Source organism: Ranitomeya variabilis, chromosome 1 (genome assembly GCF_051348905.1).
Source record: "Ranitomeya variabilis isolate aRanVar5 chromosome 1, aRanVar5.hap1, whole genome shotgun sequence".
Classification (NCBI taxonomy): Eukaryota; Metazoa; Chordata; class Amphibia; order Anura; family Dendrobatidae; genus Ranitomeya; species Ranitomeya variabilis.
Genome location: NC_135232.1, coordinates 659,748,155 through 659,769,640, shown reverse-complemented (window position 1 = coordinate 659,769,640; position 21,486 = coordinate 659,748,155). Strand labels below are relative to the sequence as shown.

At 45.4% G+C, this 21,486-nt stretch overlaps 2 protein-coding genes across 3 annotated transcripts in view; one reads left to right on the top strand and one right to left on the bottom strand.

The window, feature by feature from the left end:
* The window catches only part of LOC143775208 (exonuclease 3'-5' domain-containing protein 2-like), a 106,312-nt gene that overhangs the window by 38,204 nt on the left and 46,622 nt on the right, over positions 1-21,486 (bottom strand). The gene's annotated exons all lie outside the window — the stretch shown is intronic.
* Positions 1-21,486, top strand: part of LOC143775185 (exonuclease 3'-5' domain-containing protein 2-like) — a 68,012-nt gene that overhangs the window by 36,872 nt on the left and 9,654 nt on the right. Inside the window, exon 2 of one of the 2 annotated variants that reach the window (XM_077263038.1) lies at positions 18,514-18,862. In XM_077263038.1, the coding sequence (XP_077119153.1) occupies positions 18,527-18,862 (336 nt within the window). In that variant the 5' untranslated portion in view covers positions 18,514-18,526. Of the gene's footprint in view, positions 1-17,819; positions 18,863-21,486 lie in introns of those variants that run through there. The other variant, XM_077263029.1, reaches the window with a different exon arrangement.

Below are 21,486 nucleotides of genomic sequence, written 5' to 3'. Positions count from 1 at the left end.
CCTCTACATACCCCATGCCTCCTCACAACAGACACAAGGCACCCTGGATGCCCCTCTACATACCCCATGCCCCCTCACAACAGCCACAAGGCACCCTGGATGCCCCTCTACATACCCCATGCCCCCTCACAACAGCCACAAGGCACCCTGGATGCCCCTCTACATACCCCATGCCCCCTCACAACAGCCACAAGGCACCCTGGATGCCCCCTCACAACAGCCACAAGGCACCCTGGATGCCCCTCTACATACCCCATGCCCCCTCACAACAGCCACAAGGCACCCTGGATGCCCCTCTACATACCCCATGCCCCCTCACAACAGCCACAAGGCACCCTGGATGCCCCTCTACATACCCCATGCCCCCTCACAACAGCCACAAAGCACCCTGGATGCCCCTCTACATACCCCATGCCCCTTCACAACAGCCACAAAGCACCCTGGATGCCTCTCTACATACCCCATGCCCCCTCACAACAGCCACAAAGCACCCTGGATGCCCCTCTACATACCCCATGCCCCTCACATCAGCCACAAGGCACCCTGGATGCCCCTCTACATACCCCATGCCTCCTCACAATAGCCACAAGGCACCCTGGATGCTCCTCTCCTCACATGGCTCCATGCTGCAGCTCCTCGGTCCTCTCCTCACACGGCTCCATGCTGCAGCTCCTCGGTCCTCTCCTCACACGGCTCCATGCTGCAGCTCCTCGGTCCTCTCCTCACATGGCTCCATGCTGCGGGTCCTCGGTCCTCTCCTCACATGGCTCCATGCTGCAGCCCCTCGGTCCTCTCCTCACACGGCTCCATGCTGCAGCTCCTCGGTCCTCTCCTCACACGGCTCCATGCTGCAGCTCCTCGGTCCTCTCCTCACATGGCTCCATGCTGCAGCTCCTCGGTCCTCTCCTCACATGGCTCCATGCTGCGGGTCCTCGGTCCTCTCCTCACATGGCTCCATGCTGCAGCCCCTCGGTCCTCTCCTCACACGGCTCCATGCTGCAGCTCCTCGGTCCTCTCCTCACACGGCTCCATGCTGCAGCTCCTCGGTCCTCTCCTCACACGGCTCCATGCTGCAGCTCCTCGGTCCTCTCCTCACATGGCTCCATGCTGCGGGTCCTCGGTCCTCTCCTCACATGGCTCCATGCTGCAGCTCCTTGGTCTTCTCCTCACACGGCTCCATGCTGCAGCCCCTCGGTCCTCTCCTCACATGGCTCCATGCTGCAGCCCCTCGGTCTTCTCCTCACACGGCTCCATGCTGCAGCCCCTCGGTCCTCTCCTCACACGGCTCCATGCTGCGGGTCCTCGGTCCTCTCCTCACATGGCTCCATGCTGCGGGTCCTCGGTCCTCTCCTCACATGGCTCCATGCTGCAGCTCCTTGGTCTTCTCCTCACACGGCTCCATGCTGCAGCCCCTCGGTCCTCTCCTCACACGGCTCCATGCTGCAGCCCCTCGGTCTTCTCCTCACACGGCTCCATGCTGCAGCCCCTCGGTCCTCTCCTCACACGGCTCCATGCTGCAGCCCCTCGGTCTTCTCCTCACACGGCTCCATGCTGCAGCCCCTCGGTCCTCTCCTCACACGGCTCCATGCTGCAGCCAGCCTCTCATTTCCCGCGTCTCTTCTCCAGCAGTAACTTCCTTGCTCTCGGCTCGTCAATAAAGGAGGCCCCGCCCCTTCCGGTGACATCATGATTTCAAGGAATCACTCCTCCCCCTCAAGAAATCAACTCCAATCTAGCCTCTACCGTGCAGGTACTGCTCCTCCGTGTATGGCGCTGGTTATGGCTGCTGCTGCGGCGGCTCTCTGCGGACGGCTGTGTGTGGGGTTTATCTTTGTGGCCGCCATTACCGGAGACCATTGGATTGTGAGGGATTTCTTTCAGTGTTTAGTGCTGCTTAATCCCCCCTGCTGTGTGTTTGCTCCTTGCATACAAACCATCGGTATGAAATCCAGCTCTGTGACCTGGCCTCCTTATGTAGGCCTGAAAGCTGCCTATGGTCTGCCAAATACAAAGCTACTTCTACTACTACTACTAGCGAGTGCTGGTCTCCTGGGTTGTAATGGTGGAGATGGAGTGATGAGCACATCCAGACTTCCTATCTAGCCCTTTATAATGCTTCAGGTATCGGTGGGAATAAGTAACATGATGGTTTTAGGAGCAATGTTAATGGATTCCAGGTTGCTGTACAGTTCTGTAATACTGTGGATATAAACTACCTTCTCAGATCCACGATGCTGAAGTTTGTTTCTTATTCGTTCAGTTTCTTATTCGGGCTGAAGTTGGTTTCTTATTCAGCAGTTTCTTATTCGGCTATTTTTTATTTTCTGTTTTTTTCAGGTTTTTCAATAAAAATAAACCATTCTAAGTATATAATATTATGCGGTCATGTGCCCTCTTGTGAATACACTTAAAAACAGATAAAAATATTAGAAGGCTGGCACAAAAATGGGCATCAAAGTGGGCACTGAGGTATGGTATTAAAGGTGTTAAATGGCTTTGTGCCACTGATCTGACACCTGACTTGCATACCTCGTGATGCCACACATCAAGTTCCTGTCAATCCAGCCTGGCACAAATGGGTTCTGGGCATCAGAACTGGCATCAAAGTGGGCAGAGAACCAATTTTCACACATGCGAATAAGTAACAGCTATTTTTAAGGGGTTAAATGCCTTTGTGCCACTAATCTAACACCTGATTTACATACCTACTGATGCCCCACATGAAATCCATGTCACTCCAGCCTGGCACAAATGGGTTCTGGGCATCAGAACTGCCATCAAAGTGGGCAAATCACCCATTTTCACAGATTTGAATAAGTAACAGCTATTTTTAAGGGGTTAAATGCCTTTGTGCCACTAATCTAACACCTGATTTACATACCTACTGATGCCCCACATGAAATCCATGTCACTCCAGCCTGGCACAAATGGGTTCTGGGCATCAGAACTGCCATCAAAGTGGGCAAATCACCCATTTTCACAGATTTGAATAAGTAACAGCTATTTTTAAGGGGTTAAATGCCTTTGTGCCACTAATCTAACACCTGATTTACATACCTACTGATGCCCCACATGAAATCCATGTCACTCCAGCCTGGCACAAATGGGTTCTGGGCATCAGAACTGGCATCAAAGTGGGCAAATCACCCATTTTCACAGATTTGAATAAGTAACAGCTATTTTTAAGGGGTTAAATGCCTTTGTGCCACTGATCTAACACCTGATTTACATACCTACTGATGCCCCACATGAAATCCATGTCACTCCAGCCTGGCAAAAATGGGTTCTGGGCATCAGAACTGGCATCAAAGGGGGCAAATTGCACATTTTCACAGATTTGAATAAGTAACAGCTATTTTGAGGAGGTTAGATGCCTTTGTGCCACTGATCTAACACCTGATTTACATACCTACTGATGCCCCACATGAAATCCATGTCACTCCAGCCTGGCACAAATGGGTTCTGGGCATCAAAACTGGCATCAAAGTGGGCAAATCGCCCATTTTCACAGATTTGAATAAGTAACAGCTATTTTTAAGAGGTTATATGCCTTTGTGCCACTGATTTAACACCTGATTAACATACCTAATGATGCCCCACATGAAATGCATGTCAATACAGCCTGGCACAAATGGGTTCTGGGCATCAAAACTGGCATCAAAGTACTCAAATCACCCATTTTCACAGATTTGAAAAAGTAACAGCTATTTTTAAGGGGTTAAATGCCTTTGTGCCACTAATCTAACACCTGATTTACATACCTACTGATGCCCCACATGAAATCCATGTCACTCCAGCCTGGCACAAATGGGTTCTGGGCATCAGAACTGGCATCAAAGTGGGCAAATCACCCATTTTCACAGATTTGAATAAGTAACAGCTATTTTTAAGGGGTTAAATGCCTTTGTGCCACTAATCTAACACCTGATTTACATACCTACTGATGCCCCACATGAAATCCATGTCACTCCAGCCTGGCACAAATGGGTTCTGGGCATCAAAACTGGCATCAAAGTGGGCAAATCGCCCATTTTCACAGATTTGAATAAGTAACAGCTATTTTTAAGCGGTTAAGTGCCTTTGTGCCACTAATCTAACACCTGATTTACATACCTACTGGTACCCCACATGAAATCCATGTCACTGCAGCCTGGCACAAATGGGTTCTGGGCATCAGAACTGGCATCAAAGGGGGCAAATTGCACATTTTCACAGATTTGAATAAGTAACAGCTATTTTGAGGAGGTTATATGCCTTTGTGCCACTGATCTAACACCTGATTTACATACCTAATGATGCCCCACATGAAATGCATGTCAATACAGCCTGGCACAAATGGGTTCTGGGCATCAGAACTGGCATCAAAGTGGGCAAATTGCACATTTTCACAGATTTGAATAAGTAACAGCTATTTTTAAGGGGTTAAATGCCTTTGTGCCACTAATCTAACACCTGATTTACATACCTACTGATGCCCCACATGAAATCCATGTCACTGCAGCCTGGCACAAATGGGTTCTGGGCATCAAAACTGGCATCAAAGTGGACAAATCACCCATTTTCACAGATTTGAATAAGTAACAGCTATTTTTAAGAGGTTAAATGCCTTTGTGCCACTGATTTAACACCTGATTAACATACCTAATGATGCCCCACATGAAATGCATGTCAATACAGCCTGGCACAAATGGGTTCTGGGCATCAAAACTGGCATCAAAGTACTCAAATCACCAATTTTCATAGATTTGAATAAGTAACAGCTATTTTTGAGGGGTTAAATGCATGCCTTTGTGCCACTAATCTAACACCTGATTTACATACCTACTGGTACCCCACATGAAATCATGTCACTGCAGCCTGGCACAAATGGGTTCTGGGCATCAGAACTGGCAAAGTGGGCAAATTGCACATTTTCACAGATTTGAATAAGTAACTGATGTTTTTAAGGGGTTAATTGCCTTTGGGCCACTGATCTGACACTTAAAATACACAGAAAGTGATGCCCTGCATCAAACCCAGGTCCCTTCAGCCTGGCCCAAATGTTTTCTGGGCATCAGAACTGGCATCAATTTAGGCAAACAGGCCATTTTCGCAGATTTGAATAAGTAACTGATGTTTTTAAGGGGTTAAATGCCTTTGGGCCACTGATACAACACTTAAAATACACAGACAGTGATGCCCTGCATCAAACCAAGGTTCCTCCAGCCTGGCCCAAATACGTTCTGGGCACCAGAATTGGCATCAAAGTGGGCAAACAGCCCATTTTCGCAGATTTGAATAAGTAACTGATGTTTTTAAGGGGTTAAATGCCTTTAGGCCCCTGATCTGACACTTAAGATACACAGAAAGTGATGCCCTGCATCAAACCCAGGTCCCTTCAGCATGGCCCAAATGGGTTTTGGGCACCAGAACTGGCATCAAAGTCGGCAAACAGCCCATTTTCACAGATTTGAATAAGCAACTGGTGTTTTCAAGGGGTTAAATTACTTTGGGCCACTGATCTGACGATTACAATTCACAGATAGTGATGCCCTGCATCAAACTCAGGTCCCTTTAGCCTGGCCCAAATGGGTACTGGGCATCAGAACTGGCATTAAAGTGGGCAAACAGCCCATTTTCACATATTTGAATAAGTAAGTGATTTTTTTAAGAGGTTAAATGACTTTGGGCCACTGATCTGACACCATTATTACATGCATTTTGATGCCCTGCATGAAATTCATGTCACTTTAGCTTTTCCCAAATGGGTTCTGGCCGTGAGAATTGGCATCAAAGTTGGCATTGATTTTAATGATTTGAATAAGTAACTGGATTTTAAGGGGTTAAATGACCTTGGCCACTGATCTCACACCACTATTACATACACAGGCTGGAGACACACGAGCGATTTAAAAATCAGTTCTATTTATTGCAGGAAAGTCGGACGAGTGTAATGCAAGTGTCATGTGAGTGTCAGGCGTTTCTTGTGCGAGTACAATCTGACTTTTCACACCTAACACCCGATCTACATCCGACTGCAGTGCGATTTTTAACATGAGATTTTACATACAGAAATGTTATTAATCATTTACACATAGTTTTAAAACGTAATATTCTTCAAAATGTGTATATATATATATATATATTCTAGATAGATAGATAGATAGATTAAAAGCCGGCAAATGATCAGCCACGTACATTTTAATCAGAGTGACAGGTTAGATTACGATAGAATAGAGATATACACATAGAATAAATGTGTGGTGTGTGTGTATACATATATACAGTATATATATATGTGTATATATGTATATATATATGTATATATATATATATATATATATATATATATATATATATATATATATATATATATATATTAACGCTGATAGCGTCACTCTGTCCAAAGCCTTTATAGACTGCGCAAGCGCGACGCGTCTGCACAGTCTGGATCCCACAGTGTGACGCATCCGGGGAGGAGGATTGTGGCCCAGGAGATCGCGGTATGAGTAAGCACTGAACGCATACCGCTATCTCCAACGGAGAAGCAGAGACGCACCAGGAGGGTGAGTATGAAGGGGGAGGGTGAGCCATGCTATATTCACCTGTCCCCGTTCCACCGCCGGGTCTTCCGCATCCTCTGGCTGTGACGTTCAGGTCATAGGGCGCGATGACGTGGTCAGTGCGCGCCCCCTGCCTCAACAGTCACAGCCAGAGGACACGGATGACAGAGTGGCGCGCGGCGGTGGAACAGGGACAGGTGAATATCGCAAGTGCCGGGTGTGACGTGGCATGCGACAGAGCAGGAAGAGACACCACGACAGTAATCAATCCAATAAAATTTATCGGAACAGGAAACTGGGACAACACAAATCAAAGTAATTCTGCAGCGTCCGTAATTAGTCTACAATGAGTCCACACAAAGGGAGCAGATCCGGGGGCGCCACCTGGCAATCCGAAGCCAGGGAAAAGAAAAATTAATCCTGGGATGGGTTTACTGGATCCAGCAGATGAGGGACACAACACCATTCCACGTGGCAGCTTTTAATCCTCCACACACGGGCACCAGGATCTCGCCTCAGCATACGATCCCAGCCCTTCGCAAGTCACCACACAATTGAATCAGCCAACACATGAGTCTATTGTTCTGTGTCCTGGGATCCATCCCTCCATGAGGGAAAGCTCCCCCTTCTGGTTGTTGACTCAAGCCTGATTACATAGCAGTCCAGGGACACAGGCCGGGGGAGGGACACGCTGTTACACCGGGGGCCTTAGCCAGCGGCGACTCCAGCACCTGACCCCCATAGTGCGCTGGTGTTCCCGCCTGCTTAGGCACTCGGCGCCCAGCGACGAGAGGTGAGTCTGTCATTTTTTTTTTTTTTTAAATCGCAGCATCAGCATACGGGGCATATTATGCTATGGAGCATCTTATGGGGGCCATCAACGATGGGAGCAGCACATGACAGAATGGGGGCGCAGAATGGGTGCAGCACATTACAGAATGGGGCGCAGGATGGGAGCAGCACATGACAGAATGGGGGCACAGGATGGGAGCAGCACATGACAGAATGGGGGCGCAGAATGGGAGCAGCACATGACAGGATGGGGCGCAGGATGAAAGCAGCACATGACAGGATGGGGGCGCAGGATGGGAGCAGCACATGACAGGATGAGGGCACAGGAAAAGAGTAGCACATGACAAGATGGAGGCGCACAAAACAGGATGAGGGCGCAGGATGGGGCTGCACATGACAGGAAGGGGGCACAGGATGGGAGCAGCGTATGACAGGATGGGGGTGCAAGATGGTAGCAGCACAGGACAAGATTAGGGGGCAGGATGGAAGAGGCGCATACCAGGATGGAGACCATATACCAATATAAATGCTCGCCACCCGGGCGTAGAACAGGTTCAATAGCTAGTGGGTGTGTGTATATGTATATATATATAACCATATGCAAGAAGAAAGAGAAGGCACTCACCGATCTAAAATTCCCAACTTTATTTCATCTTCATGTTAAGAAAATACTGACCCGTGGAAGCGCAAGCACAAACGGCCGTCGTCTATCCCTGCTCACAAGAACTCCGCTCCTCACTCCCCCGGCCATGGAATTTTTTTAACATTAAGATGAAATAAAGTTGGGAAATTTAGATCGGTGAGTGCCTTCTCTTTCTTCTTGCATATGGATATATATATATATATATATATACACTGTGTATATATATATAGTCTTTATATTGCAGAGAGAGATACATAGAAGAATAGCCGGTAATTCATTTGTCAGCCTCTCTAAAATCACTGCTGGAGCCGACAGGATAGAAGACATGGTTTACATACACTAAGTAGATGCAGAATAGTTAGATATGTACTGTATATGTCAGTGATCAATACAATTAGTATAGTGTGTGTGCAAATTAGAGGACATGTATGTAATTAATAAAAGATTATTTTGGGGGGAAAAAATGTTGCGGGCTCCCGCATAATTTTCCAATCCAGAGAGGGAAAGCCAGCGACTGGAGGCCAATATTTATAGCCTAAGAAGGGGTTAATACCCATGGATCTCCCCAGGCTATGAATATGAGCCCACAGCTGTATTTTTAGTGTTTACTGGCTATTAAAATAGGGTGGCCCCCCAAAAATGACATGGGGTACCCTTATAATTAAATTCCAGAAAAAGCTATGCAGACAGCTGCGGGCTGATATTCATAGCCTAGGAAGGGGCCATGGATATTGACCCCTCATGGCTACAAACACTAGCTCTCAGCCTCCCCAGAAATGTCGCATTTTTAAGATTCACCAATTTCAGCACTTAGCCTCTCTCTTCCCGCTGCCCTGTATCGGTGGTATATGGGGTAATAGTTTGGGGGTTGATGTGACCTTTATATTGTAAGGTCACATCAAGCCCGGCTTAGTAATGGAGAAGTGTCAATAAGACACCTATCCATTGCTAATCCTATAGTTGTTACAGGTTTAATAAAGACGCAGCCAGGATAAAGTCTTTTAATGAAATAAAACACTAAACATAGTTTTTCATCCTTATTATGCAGCTAATACATACAACGCCCTTGTTCTCCTGTAATTAAAAAAAAACAAAAACAAAAACCCAACAATATACCATACCTGTCAGTCGTTCTGTCCCACGCAGTAATCAATATCTGGGGAAAATACAGTTTGCAACTAGGAGCGGTGCTGAAATGCAACCGCCATGGCTGCAAACTACTGGGGAATGAGGAGATGCTGCCAGTGCAGCTACAGAGACTAGTGCTGATGTCACATAGTCTGCCCTCCCTTCCGGCTTGAACTGCAATGAACTCTGCAGCGTGGGAAAATGAACTGGCATTTTCCCAAGCTCCAGAGTTCAGCGTGGGTCAGGCAAGCAGGGAGGGTAGACTCAGTGACTTCACCGCTAGTCACTGAGGCTGCGCTGGCAGCATCTCCTCATTCCCCAGTAGTTTGCAGCTGGGCTGGTAGCATCTTAGCACAGTCCTGGTTGCAAACTGTATTTTCCCCAGATATGGATTACTGCGTGGGACAGAACAACGGACAGGTATATTGTTTTGTTTTTTTTTATTCATTACAGGAGATCTATAGGATTAGTAATGGATAGCTGTCTTATTGACACCTCTCCATTACTAAGCCGGGCTTGATGTGACCTTACAATTCAAAGGTCACATCAACCACCCAACTATTACCCCATTGCCACCGCTACAGGGCAGTGGGAAGAGAGAGGCTAAGTGCCATAATTGCCATAAATCATGCAGCTGCGTCAACAAAAACTAAATCTCTGAGCAGTCACAAATACTCGGAGATTTCCCGAGCAACAAGTATATTCGCTCATCACTATTAACTACCTGCAAAAAACACTTGATGAACTTTCGATAGTAGTTTGCAAACCCCAAGAAGCGTTGCAAATAGTGATGAGCGAGTATACTCGTTGCTCGGGCTTTCCCGAGCACGCTCGGGTGGTCTCCCGAGTATTTGTGACTGCTCAGAGATTTAGTTTTTGTTGATGCAGCTGCATAATGTATGGCTGCTAGCCAGCCTGAGTACATGTGGGGGTTGCCTGTTTGCCAGGGAATCCCCACATGTAATCAAGCTGTCTAGTAGCTGTAAATCATGCAGCTGCGGCAAGGAAAACTAAATCTCTGATCAGACAAATACTTGGAGACCACCCGAGTGTGCTCGGGAAAACCCAAGTAACGAGTATACTCACTCATCACTAGTTGCAAACCCTTCAAGTCACGGGGCTGAACCCAATCACTAATAGCCTGCACCTTCTTGGGATCCATGTGAAACCCCTCATTGGAAACAATCAAACCCAAAAATGATAACTCCTGTACAAAAAATTAACATTTCAAATTTTGAAAAAAGTAGTTTTTCCCTGAGTCTATGAAGGACAGTACGCGAATAGTGAAAATGGGTTTCACTGTCAGGGGAGTAAACCAAGATGTCGTCAAGGTAAATAATCGCAAAGTGACCGATCAGATCAGCAAACACAATATTAATAAAATTTTGAAAAATGGCCAGGGGTGTTTGTTAGCCCGAAGGACGTAAAAAGATTCTCAAAAATAACTTCTCACGTGAGAAACGCCGTCTTCCACTCGTCTCCCTCTCAAACACTTATCCAATTATAGGCTCCCCACAAATCCAACTTTGAAAATCATTTGGCCCCAGACAACTGGTTACACAAGTCAGGAATGAGAGGAAGTGGGTAAGTGTTTCTCACAGTGATTTTGTTGAGTTCCCGAAAGTCGAGGCAAGGACTCAAACCACCATCTTTTTTCTTTACAAAGAAAAAGCCAGCTGCCATAGGAGAAACATAAGGGCGGATATGCCCCTTACGAAGACTCTCGGCAATATACTCCTTCATGGCCAGCCGCTCAGGACAAGACAGATTAAATTGATGGCACAATTAAAAGATGGATGTGGCGGTAGAACCTCAGCCTCGCTTTCAGAGAACACGTCTTCAAAGACCTTCAGATACTCCGGAATAGCTTCCAGACCGACAGACAACACAGATACAGACTTCAAGGACTTAGATAAGGACCATTGAACAATTTCCTCAGTAACCCAGTTAATAACAGGGTTTTGATGCTGTAACCAAGGCATTCCCGACACCAATCCACTATATTTGCCCACTTTGATGCTAATTCTGGTGCCCAGAACCCATTTGGGCTAGGCTGGAGGGACCTGGGTTTGATGCAGGGCATCGCTATTTGTATTTTAAGTGTCAGATCAGTGGCCCAAAGCCATTTAACCCCTTAAAAACAGCAGGTCCCTATTCAAATCTGTTAAAATTGGCTGTTTGCCCAGTTTGATGACAGTTCTGATGGCCAGAACTAATTAGGGCCAGTCTGAAGAGACCTGGTTTTATTGTGGGGCTCCCTGTTCTATATGTATGCACTCTGGTATCAGTGGCACAAAGGAATTTAACCCCTTAAAAACACCACTTATTCAAATCTGTGAAAATGGGCTGTTTGCCCACTTTGATGCCAGTTCTGGTGCCCAGAACCCATTTGGGCCAGGCGGGAGAGACCTGGGTTTGATGCAGGGCATCACTGTCTGTGTATTTTAAGTGTCAGATCAGTGGCCCAAAGGCAATTAACCCCTTAAAAACATCAGTTACTTATTCAAATCTGTGAAAATGGGCTGTTTGCCCACTTTGATGCCAGTTCTGATGCCCAGAACCCATTTGGGCCAGGCTGAAGGGACCTGGGTTTGATGCAGGGCATCACTGTCTGTGTATTTTAAGTGTCAGATCAGTGGCCCAAAGGCAATTAACCCCTTAAAAACATCAGTTACTTATTCAAATCTGTGAAAATGGGTGATTTGCCCACTTTGATGCCAGTTCTGATGCCCAGAACCCATTTGTGCCAGGCTGGAGTGACATGGATTTCATGTGGGGCATCAGTAGGTATGTAAATCAGGTGTTAGATTAGTGGCACAAAGGCATTTAACCCCTTAAAAATAGCTGTTACTTATTCAAATCTGTGAAAATGGGTGATTTGCCCACTTTGATGCCAGTTCTGATGCCCAGAACCCATTTGTGCCAGGCTGGAGTGACATGGATTTCATGTGGGGCATCAGTAGGTATGTAAATCAGGTGTTAGATTACTGGCACAAAGGCATTTAACCCCTTAAAAATAGCAGTTACTTATTCAAATCTGTGAAAATGTGCAATTTGCCCACTTTGATGCCAGTTCTGATCCCAGAACCCATTTGTGCCAGGCTGCAGTGACATGGATTTCATGTGGGGTACCAGTCGGTATGTAAATCAGGTGTTAGATTAGTGGCACAAAGGCATTTAACCCCTTAAAAATAGCTGTTACTTATTCAAATCTGTGAAAATGGGTGATTTGCCCACTTTGATGCCAGTTCTGGTGCCCAGAACCCATTTGTGCCAGGCTGGAGTGACATGGATTTCATGTGGGGCATCAGTAGGTATGTAAATCAGGTGTTAGATTAGTGGCACAAAGGCATTTAACCCCTTAAAAATAGCTGTTACTTATTCAAATCTGTGAAAATGGGTGATTTGTCCACTTTGATGCCAGTTTTGATGCCCAGAACCCATTTGTGCCAGGCTGGAGTGACATGGATTTCATGTGGGGCATCAGTAGGTATGTAAATCAGGTGTTAGATTAGTGGCACAAAGGCATTTAACCCCTTAAAAATAGCTGTTACTTATTCAAATCTGTGAAAATGTGCAATTTGCCCACTTTGATGCCAGTTCTGATGCCCAGAACCCATTTGTGCCAGGCTGGAGTGACATGGATTTCATGTGGGGCATCAGTAGGTATGTAAATCAGGTGTTATATCAGTGGCACAAAGGCATTTAACCCCTTAAAAATAGCTGTTACTTATTCAAATCTGTGAAAATGGGCGATTTGCCCACTTTGATGCCAGTTTTGATGCCCAGAACCCATTTGTGCCAGGCTGGAGTGACATGGATTTCATGTGGGGCATCAGTAGGTATGTAAATCAGGTGTTAGATTAGTGGCACAAAGGCATTTAACCCCTTAAAAATAGCAGTTACTTATTCAAATCTGTGAAAATGTGCAGTTTGCCCACTTTGATGCCAGTTCTGATGCCCAGAACCCATTTGTGCCAGGCTGCAGTGACATGGATTTCATGTGGGGCATCAGTAGGTATGTAAATCAGGTGTTAGATCAGTGGCACAAAGGCATTTAACCCTTTAAAAATAGCTGTTACTTATTCAAATCTGTGAAAATGTGCAATTTGCCCAATTTGATGCCAGTTCTGATGCCCAGAACCCATTTGTGCCAGGCTGCAGTGACATGGATTTCATGTGGGGTACCAGTAGGTATGTAAATCAGGTGTTAGATTAGTGGCACAAAGGCATTTAACCCCTTCAATACCATACCTCAGTGCCCACTTTGATGCCCATTTTTGTGCCAGCCTTCTAAATTTTGTATCTGTTTTTAAGTGTATTCACAAAAGGACACATGACCGCATATTATTATATACTCAGAATGGTTTATTTTAATACAAAAACCTGAAAAAAAACAGAAAATAAAAAATAGCCGAATAAGAAACCAACTTCAGCCCGAATAAGAAACTGAACGAATAAGAAACCAACTTCAGCATCGTCTCAGATCCAGATACCCTGTCTTTGACAAACCAAACAAACCCCTTGTCAAGTGTACAGGTTTTGTCCAGTGCTATGGATCCTGCTTAGGAGGGTGGTTGGGAATAGCACAAGGAAGCCATTCATTTACTAGTGTCTCACGGAGTCATGGTTTTTGCACAAGACCTTAGATATATGCATCAAAATCTCTTTTTACCACTCTGTGGGGTTATAAAGAGTCGGCTTATAAATAAGTCTTGTATGAGAGGATTTAACCCCAACTGAAACACGGGGGGGGGGCGATTTTTAACATGAGATTTTACATACAGAAATGTTATTAATCATTTACACATAGTTTTAAAACGTAATATTCTTCAAAATGTGTATATATATATATATATATTCTAGATAGATAGATAGATAGATTAAAAGCCGGCAAATGATCAGCCACGTACATTTTAATCAGAGTGACAGGTTAGATTACGATAGAATAGAGATATACACATAGAATAAATGTGTGGTGTGTGTGTATACATATATACAGTATATATATATGTGTATATATGTATATATATATGTATATATATATATATATATATATATATATATATATATATATATATATATATATATATATATATATATATATTAACGCTGATAGCGTCACTCTGTCCAAAGCCTTTATAGACTGCGCAAGCGCGACGCGTCTGCACAGTCTGGATCCCACAGTGTGACGCATCCGGGGAGGAGGATTGTGGCCCAGGAGATCGCGGTATGAGTAAGCACTGAACGCATACCGCTATCTCCAACGGAGAAGCAGAGACGCACCAGGAGGGTGAGTATGAAGGGGGAGGGTGAGCCATGCTATATTCACCTGTCCCCGTTCCACCGCCGGGTCTTCCGCATCCTCTGGCTGTGACGTTCAGGTCATAGGGCGCGATGACGTGGTCAGTGCGCGCCCCCTGCCTCAACAGTCACAGCCAGAGGACACGGATGACAGAGTGGCGCGCGGCGGTGGAACAGGGACAGGTGAATATCGCAAGTGCCGGGTGTGACGTGGCATGCGACAGAGCAGGAAGAGACACCACGACAGTAATCAATCCAATAAAATTTATCGGAACAGGAAACTGGGACAACACAAATCAAAGTAATTCTGCAGCGTCCGTAATTAGTCTACAATGAGTCCACACAAAGGGAGCAGATCCGGGGGCGCCACCTGGCAATCCGAAGCCAGGGAAAAGAAAAATTAATCCTGGGATGGGTTTACTGGATCCAGCAGATGAGGGACACAACACCATTCCACGTGGCAGCTTTTAATCCTCCACACACGGGCACCAGGATCTCGCCTCAGCATACGATCCCAGCCCTTCGCAAGTCACCACACAATTGAATCAGCCAACACATGAGTCTATTGTTCTGTGTCCTGGGATCCATCCCTCCATGAGGGAAAGCTCCCCCTTCTGGTTGTTGACTCAAGCCTGATTACATAGCAGTCCAGGGACACAGGCCGGGGGAGGGACACGCTGTTACACCGGGGGCCTTAGCCAGCGGCGACTCCAGCACCTGACCCCCATAGTGCGCTGGTGTTCCCGCCTGCTTAGGCACTCGGCGCCCAGCGACGAGAGGTGAGTCTGTCATTTTTTTTTTTTTTTAAATCGCAGCATCAGCATACGGGGCATATTATGCTATGGAGCATCTTATGGGGGCCATCAACGATGGGAGCAGCACATGACAGAATGGGGGCGCAGAATGGGTGCAGCACATTACAGAATGGGGCGCAGGATGGGAGCAGCACATGACAGAATGGGGGCACAGGATGGGAGCAGCACATGACAGAATGGGGGCGCAGAATGGGAGCAGCACATGACAGGATGGGGCGCAGGATGAAAGCAGCACATGACAGGATGGGGGCGCAGGATGGGAGCAGCACATGACAGGATGAGGGCACAGGAAAAGAGTAGCACATGACAAGATGGAGGCGCACAAAACAGGATGAGGGCGCAGGATGGGGCTGCACATGACAGGAAGGGGGCACAGGATGGGAGCAGCGTATGACAGGATGGGGGTGCAAGATGGTAGCAGCACAGGACAAGATTAGGGGGCAGGATGGAAGAGGCGCATACCAGGATGGAGACCATATACCAATATAAATGCTCGCCACCCGGGCGTAGAACAGGTTCAATAGCTAGTGGGTGTGTGTATATGTATATATATATAACCATATGCAAGAAGAAAGAGAAGGCACTCACCGATCTAAAATTCCCAACTTTATTTCATCTTCATGTTAAGAAAATACTGACCCGTGGAAGCGCAAGCACAAACGGCCGTCGTCTATCCCTGCTCACAAGAACTCCGCTCCTCACTCCCCCGGCCATGGAATTTTTTTAACATTAAGATGAAATAAAGTTGGGAAATTTAGATCGGTGAGTGCCTTCTCTTTCTTCTTGCATATGGATATATATATATATATATATATACACTGTGTATATATATATAGTCTTTATATTGCAGAGAGAGATACATAGAAGAATAGCCGGTAATTCATTTGTCAGCCTCTCTAAAATCACTGCTGGAGCCGACAGGATAGAAGACATGGTTTACATACACTAAGTAGATGCAGAATAGTTAGATATGTACTGTATATGTCAGTGATCAATACAATTAGTATAGTGTGTGTGCAAATTAGAGGACATGTATGTAATTAATAAAAGATTATTTTGGGGGGAAAAAATGTTGCGGGCTATGTAAATCAGGTGTTAGATTAGTGGCACAAAGGCATTTAACCCCTTAAAAATAGCTGTTACTTATTCAAATCTGTGAAAATGGGTGATTTGTCCACTTTGATGCCAGTTTTGATGCCCAGAACCCATTTGTGCCAGGCTGGAGTGACATGGATTTCATGTGGGGCATCAGTAGGTATGTAAATCAGGTGTTAGATTAGTGGCACAAAGGCATTTAACCCCTTAAAAATAGCTGTTACTTATTCAAATCTGTGAAAATGTGCAATTTGCCCACTTTGATGCCAGTTCTGATGCCCAGAACCCATTTGTGCCAGGCTGGAGTGACATGGATTTCATGTGGGGCATCAGTAGGTATGTAAATCAGGTGTTATATCAGTGGCACAAAGGCATTTAACCCCTTAAAAATAGCTGTTACTTATTCAAATCTGTGAAAATGGGCGATTTGCCCACTTTGATGCCAGTTTTGATGCCCAGAACCCATTTGTGCCAGGCTGGAGTGACATGGATTTCATGTGGGGCATCAGTAGGTATGTAAATCAGGTGTTAGATTAGTGGCACAAAGGCATTTAACCCCTTAAAAATAGCAGTTACTTATTCAAATCTGTGAAAATGTGCAGTTTGCCCACTTTGATGCCAGTTCTGATGCCCAGAACCCATTTGTGCCAGGCTGCAGTGACATGGATTTCATGTGGGGCATCAGTAGGTATGTAAATCAGGTGTTAGATCAGTGGCACAAAGGCATTTAACCCTTTAAAAATAGCTGTTACTTATTCAAATCTGTGAAAATGTGCAATTTGCCCAATTTGATGCCAGTTCTGATGCCCAGAACCCATTTGTGCCAGGCTGCAGTGACATGGATTTCATGTGGGGTACCAGTAGGTATGTAAATCAGGTGTTAGATTAGTGGCACAAAGGCATTTAACCCCTTCAATACCATACCTCAGTGCCCACTTTGATGCCCATTTTTGTGCCAGCCTTCTAAATTTTGTATCTGTTTTTAAGTGTATTCACAAAAGGACACATGACCGCATATTATTATATACTCAGAATGGTTTATTTTAATACAAAAACCTGAAAAAAAACAGAAAATAAAAAATAGCCGAATAAGAAACCAACTTCAGCCCGAATAAGAAACTGAACGAATAAGAAACCAACTTCAGCATCGTCTCAGATCCAGATACCCTGTCTTTGACAAACCAAACAAACCCCTTGTCAAGTGTACAGGTTTTGTCCAGTGCTATGGATCCTGCTTAGGAGGGTGGTTGGGAATAGCACAAGGAAGCCATTCATTTACTAGTGTCTCACGGAGTCATGGTTTTTGCACAAGACCTTAGATATATGCATCAAAATCTCTTTTTACCACTCTGTGGGGTTATAAAGAGTCGGCTTATAAATAAGTCTTGTATGAGAGGATTTAACCCCAACTGAAACACGGGGGGGGGGGGGGGGGGGAGAATCCTAGTCAAAAATACATCATGTTAAATGTGCTATCATATGCTGAAGCTCTTTACAGATAATTACAGTCCCCATTGGAGATCCTGGAGGAAACACACTCAAGCACGGGGAGAACATACAAACTCCTTGCAGATGTTGTCCTTGGTGGGATTTGAAACCTGTGCTGCAGAGCTAACCACTGTCACCATGCTGTGATTTTTCAAATATCACAGTTCACCGACTGTGAACATACCTTAAGCCTCAACTTCCTTTCTCTCACCTGTTATTCCTATATGAAGTTTGAAGCACAGGAGAGCAGTAGCTGAGACGAAGGGCAGGTGCAGATGACTATGCTCTCATCTCAGAGAATTGGGTGACACTGATCAGACTGTGATTAGAGTGTGATCTGATTCTTTTGGAGGGCAGCAGGACACCTGCTAGAGTCTGTATATTCTCCTTGTGCTTGTGTGGGTTTTCTCCCACACTCAAAGGACACACTGATAAGGAATGTAAAGAGCTGTGTAGTTAATGGAGCTAAATAAATTATATAAATGAGAAAAACCCTTTCATTCTATGGTTTCCACGGGCCCATTGATTTGCATGGATGAATATGATCCAAATACCGGATCAAATGTTTTGTTTTTTTTCCTTTACACCGCCCCCCATCCCCCGGTTGGACTGGATTTAGATACAACTTTTCAAAAATTGTGATTGGTCTGTACTTAAAAGCAAAATGAGACACTGTTTTCATAATTCTGTCTTGACTCTTTACCAGGTCTTGCAGCAGAATGCCCAGACATGCAGGTATAACCCTTGGTGTCGCCTCTCTGGTGGGTACTACAGTTGGATGTCTTGTTCTGTGGAAGCTTATCAATCGCCGGAGGCAGCAGCTGTGTACTAATGTTGACCACAAAGACTTGTGTACTGCGTTGGCCGCAGAGATCCATGGATCGGATCAGAAAGTGCATCAATCTTTAGAAAGAGAACGATCTGTGTTTTCTGTGGAAAAACTTCTGCAGGCTCCAATAAAAATAGTCTCTAAGGCTGAAGAATGGGAGGCGGTGTGGCCTTCATTACAGCGAGACCTTGACGAATACCCAGTACTTGGGGTGGACTGCGAGTGGGTATGTTTTCAGATGTTTGGGCTCTCCTAGCCATTGTTGCTACCGTACATCTAAAAGTTTTGAAACTTTCGAGTATAAAATATTTATCTTCAATTCCCCAGCACGTGAACTTTGACTTGCTTACAAGTTCATTTCTAATAGTGCCTGCTTTGCCCACTTTATATTAGTCATGCAGTTTTCCCCCACCCCTCTGTAGTAATCTGGCTGCATTTACTGGGCACATGTTATCTAGACAAATTAGGCCAACTTCGTAGTCGGCGTTGTCATCAGCGATGTCCCTTTTCTTGGCATGTCAGTATGCAGTTGGAAAGGTGCATGCGTAGACAAGGCACATTATTCCAGAAAACTGGAAAAACTGATTTGTGGCCAGATCACAACTGAGGGGATACGTGACTGCTGTAAAGTGAGCAGAGAAGGCATGTCTGCAAATGTAAGTTAATTGATGTGATGAATGCTGCCCATTTCAAGATGTTACTTTATCCTTTACTATACCTCCTTTTAAAGGTAATCTGTCAGTTTGACAAACCCTCCTAAGCCGTGTGTGTTCTGTTCTTCCCTCCCCAACACTGCCTATGAGATCAGCTGAAGGTATTGGTTGTAATGGTGCCATCAGCTGTGCCTGGAGAACAAAAGTGCTGCTGGAGATGAGCCTAAGCTAATTTCTGCTTTACTATGCAGTGAGAGTAGACTGTCAGTCATTACATGTCTCACCCTGGTAACATCGCTTTCATATAAAATGAGCTCTGGAGGCAGATTTTCTGGCGATCTGTGTTCAGTCCATGGATCCCGAACAACTCATCTAAATACTAGGAAGATGTCCTTTTATTCATCTTCTATGACAATATAGACACCTTAACTCTTTCGACCATAGGTATTTTCATTTTTGCATATTCCTCTTCTGCTCCCCTTCCCAGAGCCATAACAATTTTGTATTTTAAATCTTGGTTAGTATGGTCATTTCAGGGCTTTTTTTTTTTTTTTTTTTTACCTTTTGCATGCTTCAATAGCCTCTATGGGAGACTAGAAGCTGCACTACTTCAATTGCCTCTACACACAGGTGATGATCACATCGCCTGTGTAGCAGAAATGCTCACTTGCTATGAGCGCCACCCGGTTCTCATAGCAATCCAGCTATGACAAACCATCGGTGACCCACGATCATGTGACGGGGTCACCCATGGGCAGGATTAGTGATGTGCTTCTGGTAAGCACGTTAAATGACGCTGTCAGAAATTGACAGCAGCATTTAACTAGTTATCAGCCGCAAGTGGAACACTATTCCACCTGAGGCTGTTGCAGGCACATGTCAGCTGACATGAGCCCGGAAAGGTGCAGACTCGGCGCCAGAGCCCACAACAAACAGGGGGAGTCCAACATCGGCATACTGTTACACCCGATGTCGGGTTGATCCTACTGACACTCCCTTTTAAAGGATTATTCCAATCTTCATAAATGAGTACTGCAAGTGCTTGTAAATGCAAGCAATTTTCTGCTTATTAAAACTTTCCGCCGTTATTGAGAGATTGAATGCCGTTCATGCCCAGAAATACTACCTACTTGCAGATATAGGCTTAATTTGATGGTAAAATGCATAAAAGCGAACCTGTCTGCAGGATTTTGACTGTCAGGTTGGCAGTGTTATACTGATTAAAATGATACCTGGCGTGAAGAAATCAGTCTTGTGGTTTTTGTGTTAGAAGTTTTCGTGCTCCTGGGCGGGACTGTAGGCAGTCTGATCTTCCTACTCTAAACCAGAGAAACCAAGAAGAGTCCTGCCCACAGGCTGCCCCAAAGCACAGTCTGTCTCTATGATGAGGAACATGTTTGTGCTTCAAGGCGGCCTGTGGGCAGGTCTCTCCATGGTTTCTCTTGCTTAGAGCAGGAAGATCACTCTGCCTACAGTCCTTCCCAGAAGCACAGGCATCTCATTAGCTGAAAACTTCTAACGCTGATTACACAAGAACCACAAGAAGGATTTCTTCACCCCAGTAGTGGCTACAGGGATAAAATTAACCAGTATCCTCCCTGCAGCTGTTCTTTCCCAGTCATATCTGGGTACAGGGAGTTATGGTGAGCGTGGCTGTACTCCCTGCACACTACTAGGCAGCCTGTATGTGGAGGGCAGGCTCTCAGTGCTGGCAGTGATTGCAGCGCACTCAGTCTCACAGTATAGAGACTGGAAGGGAGTTTATTTTCTCTGCAGGTAGTGAAATTGGTCATGCCCTAAAAACACCCTTAACATTGTTTATGGCTTGGTGCCTTGGAGACCGACCTCCCCTGCTAGGCAGCAGAACACGTGCACTATTTACGATCCCTATTGCTTCAGGAGAGTGATAGCAGTAGTGGTCTGTCTAAAAAGCTACAATTGTAAAAGAAGTTGGTGAGATATTAATGGCAGTGAATTGCGATAGTGCTTGTTAAAGCGTTCTGACAATATCCATCTATGAAGATGAAACTAAACTTATTTTTAAAGGGGGTTATCCAACTTGGCGATGACTCTTCTGCAGGATTGTATAGCAAAAGTCTTAAATGATTCTAGTCTGAAAATTCACATGTAAACTGTGGCAGCTCTCAGGGCAGTGTGAACTTCAGCTGGACCTCAAATTCTGGTATTCTTGGTGCCT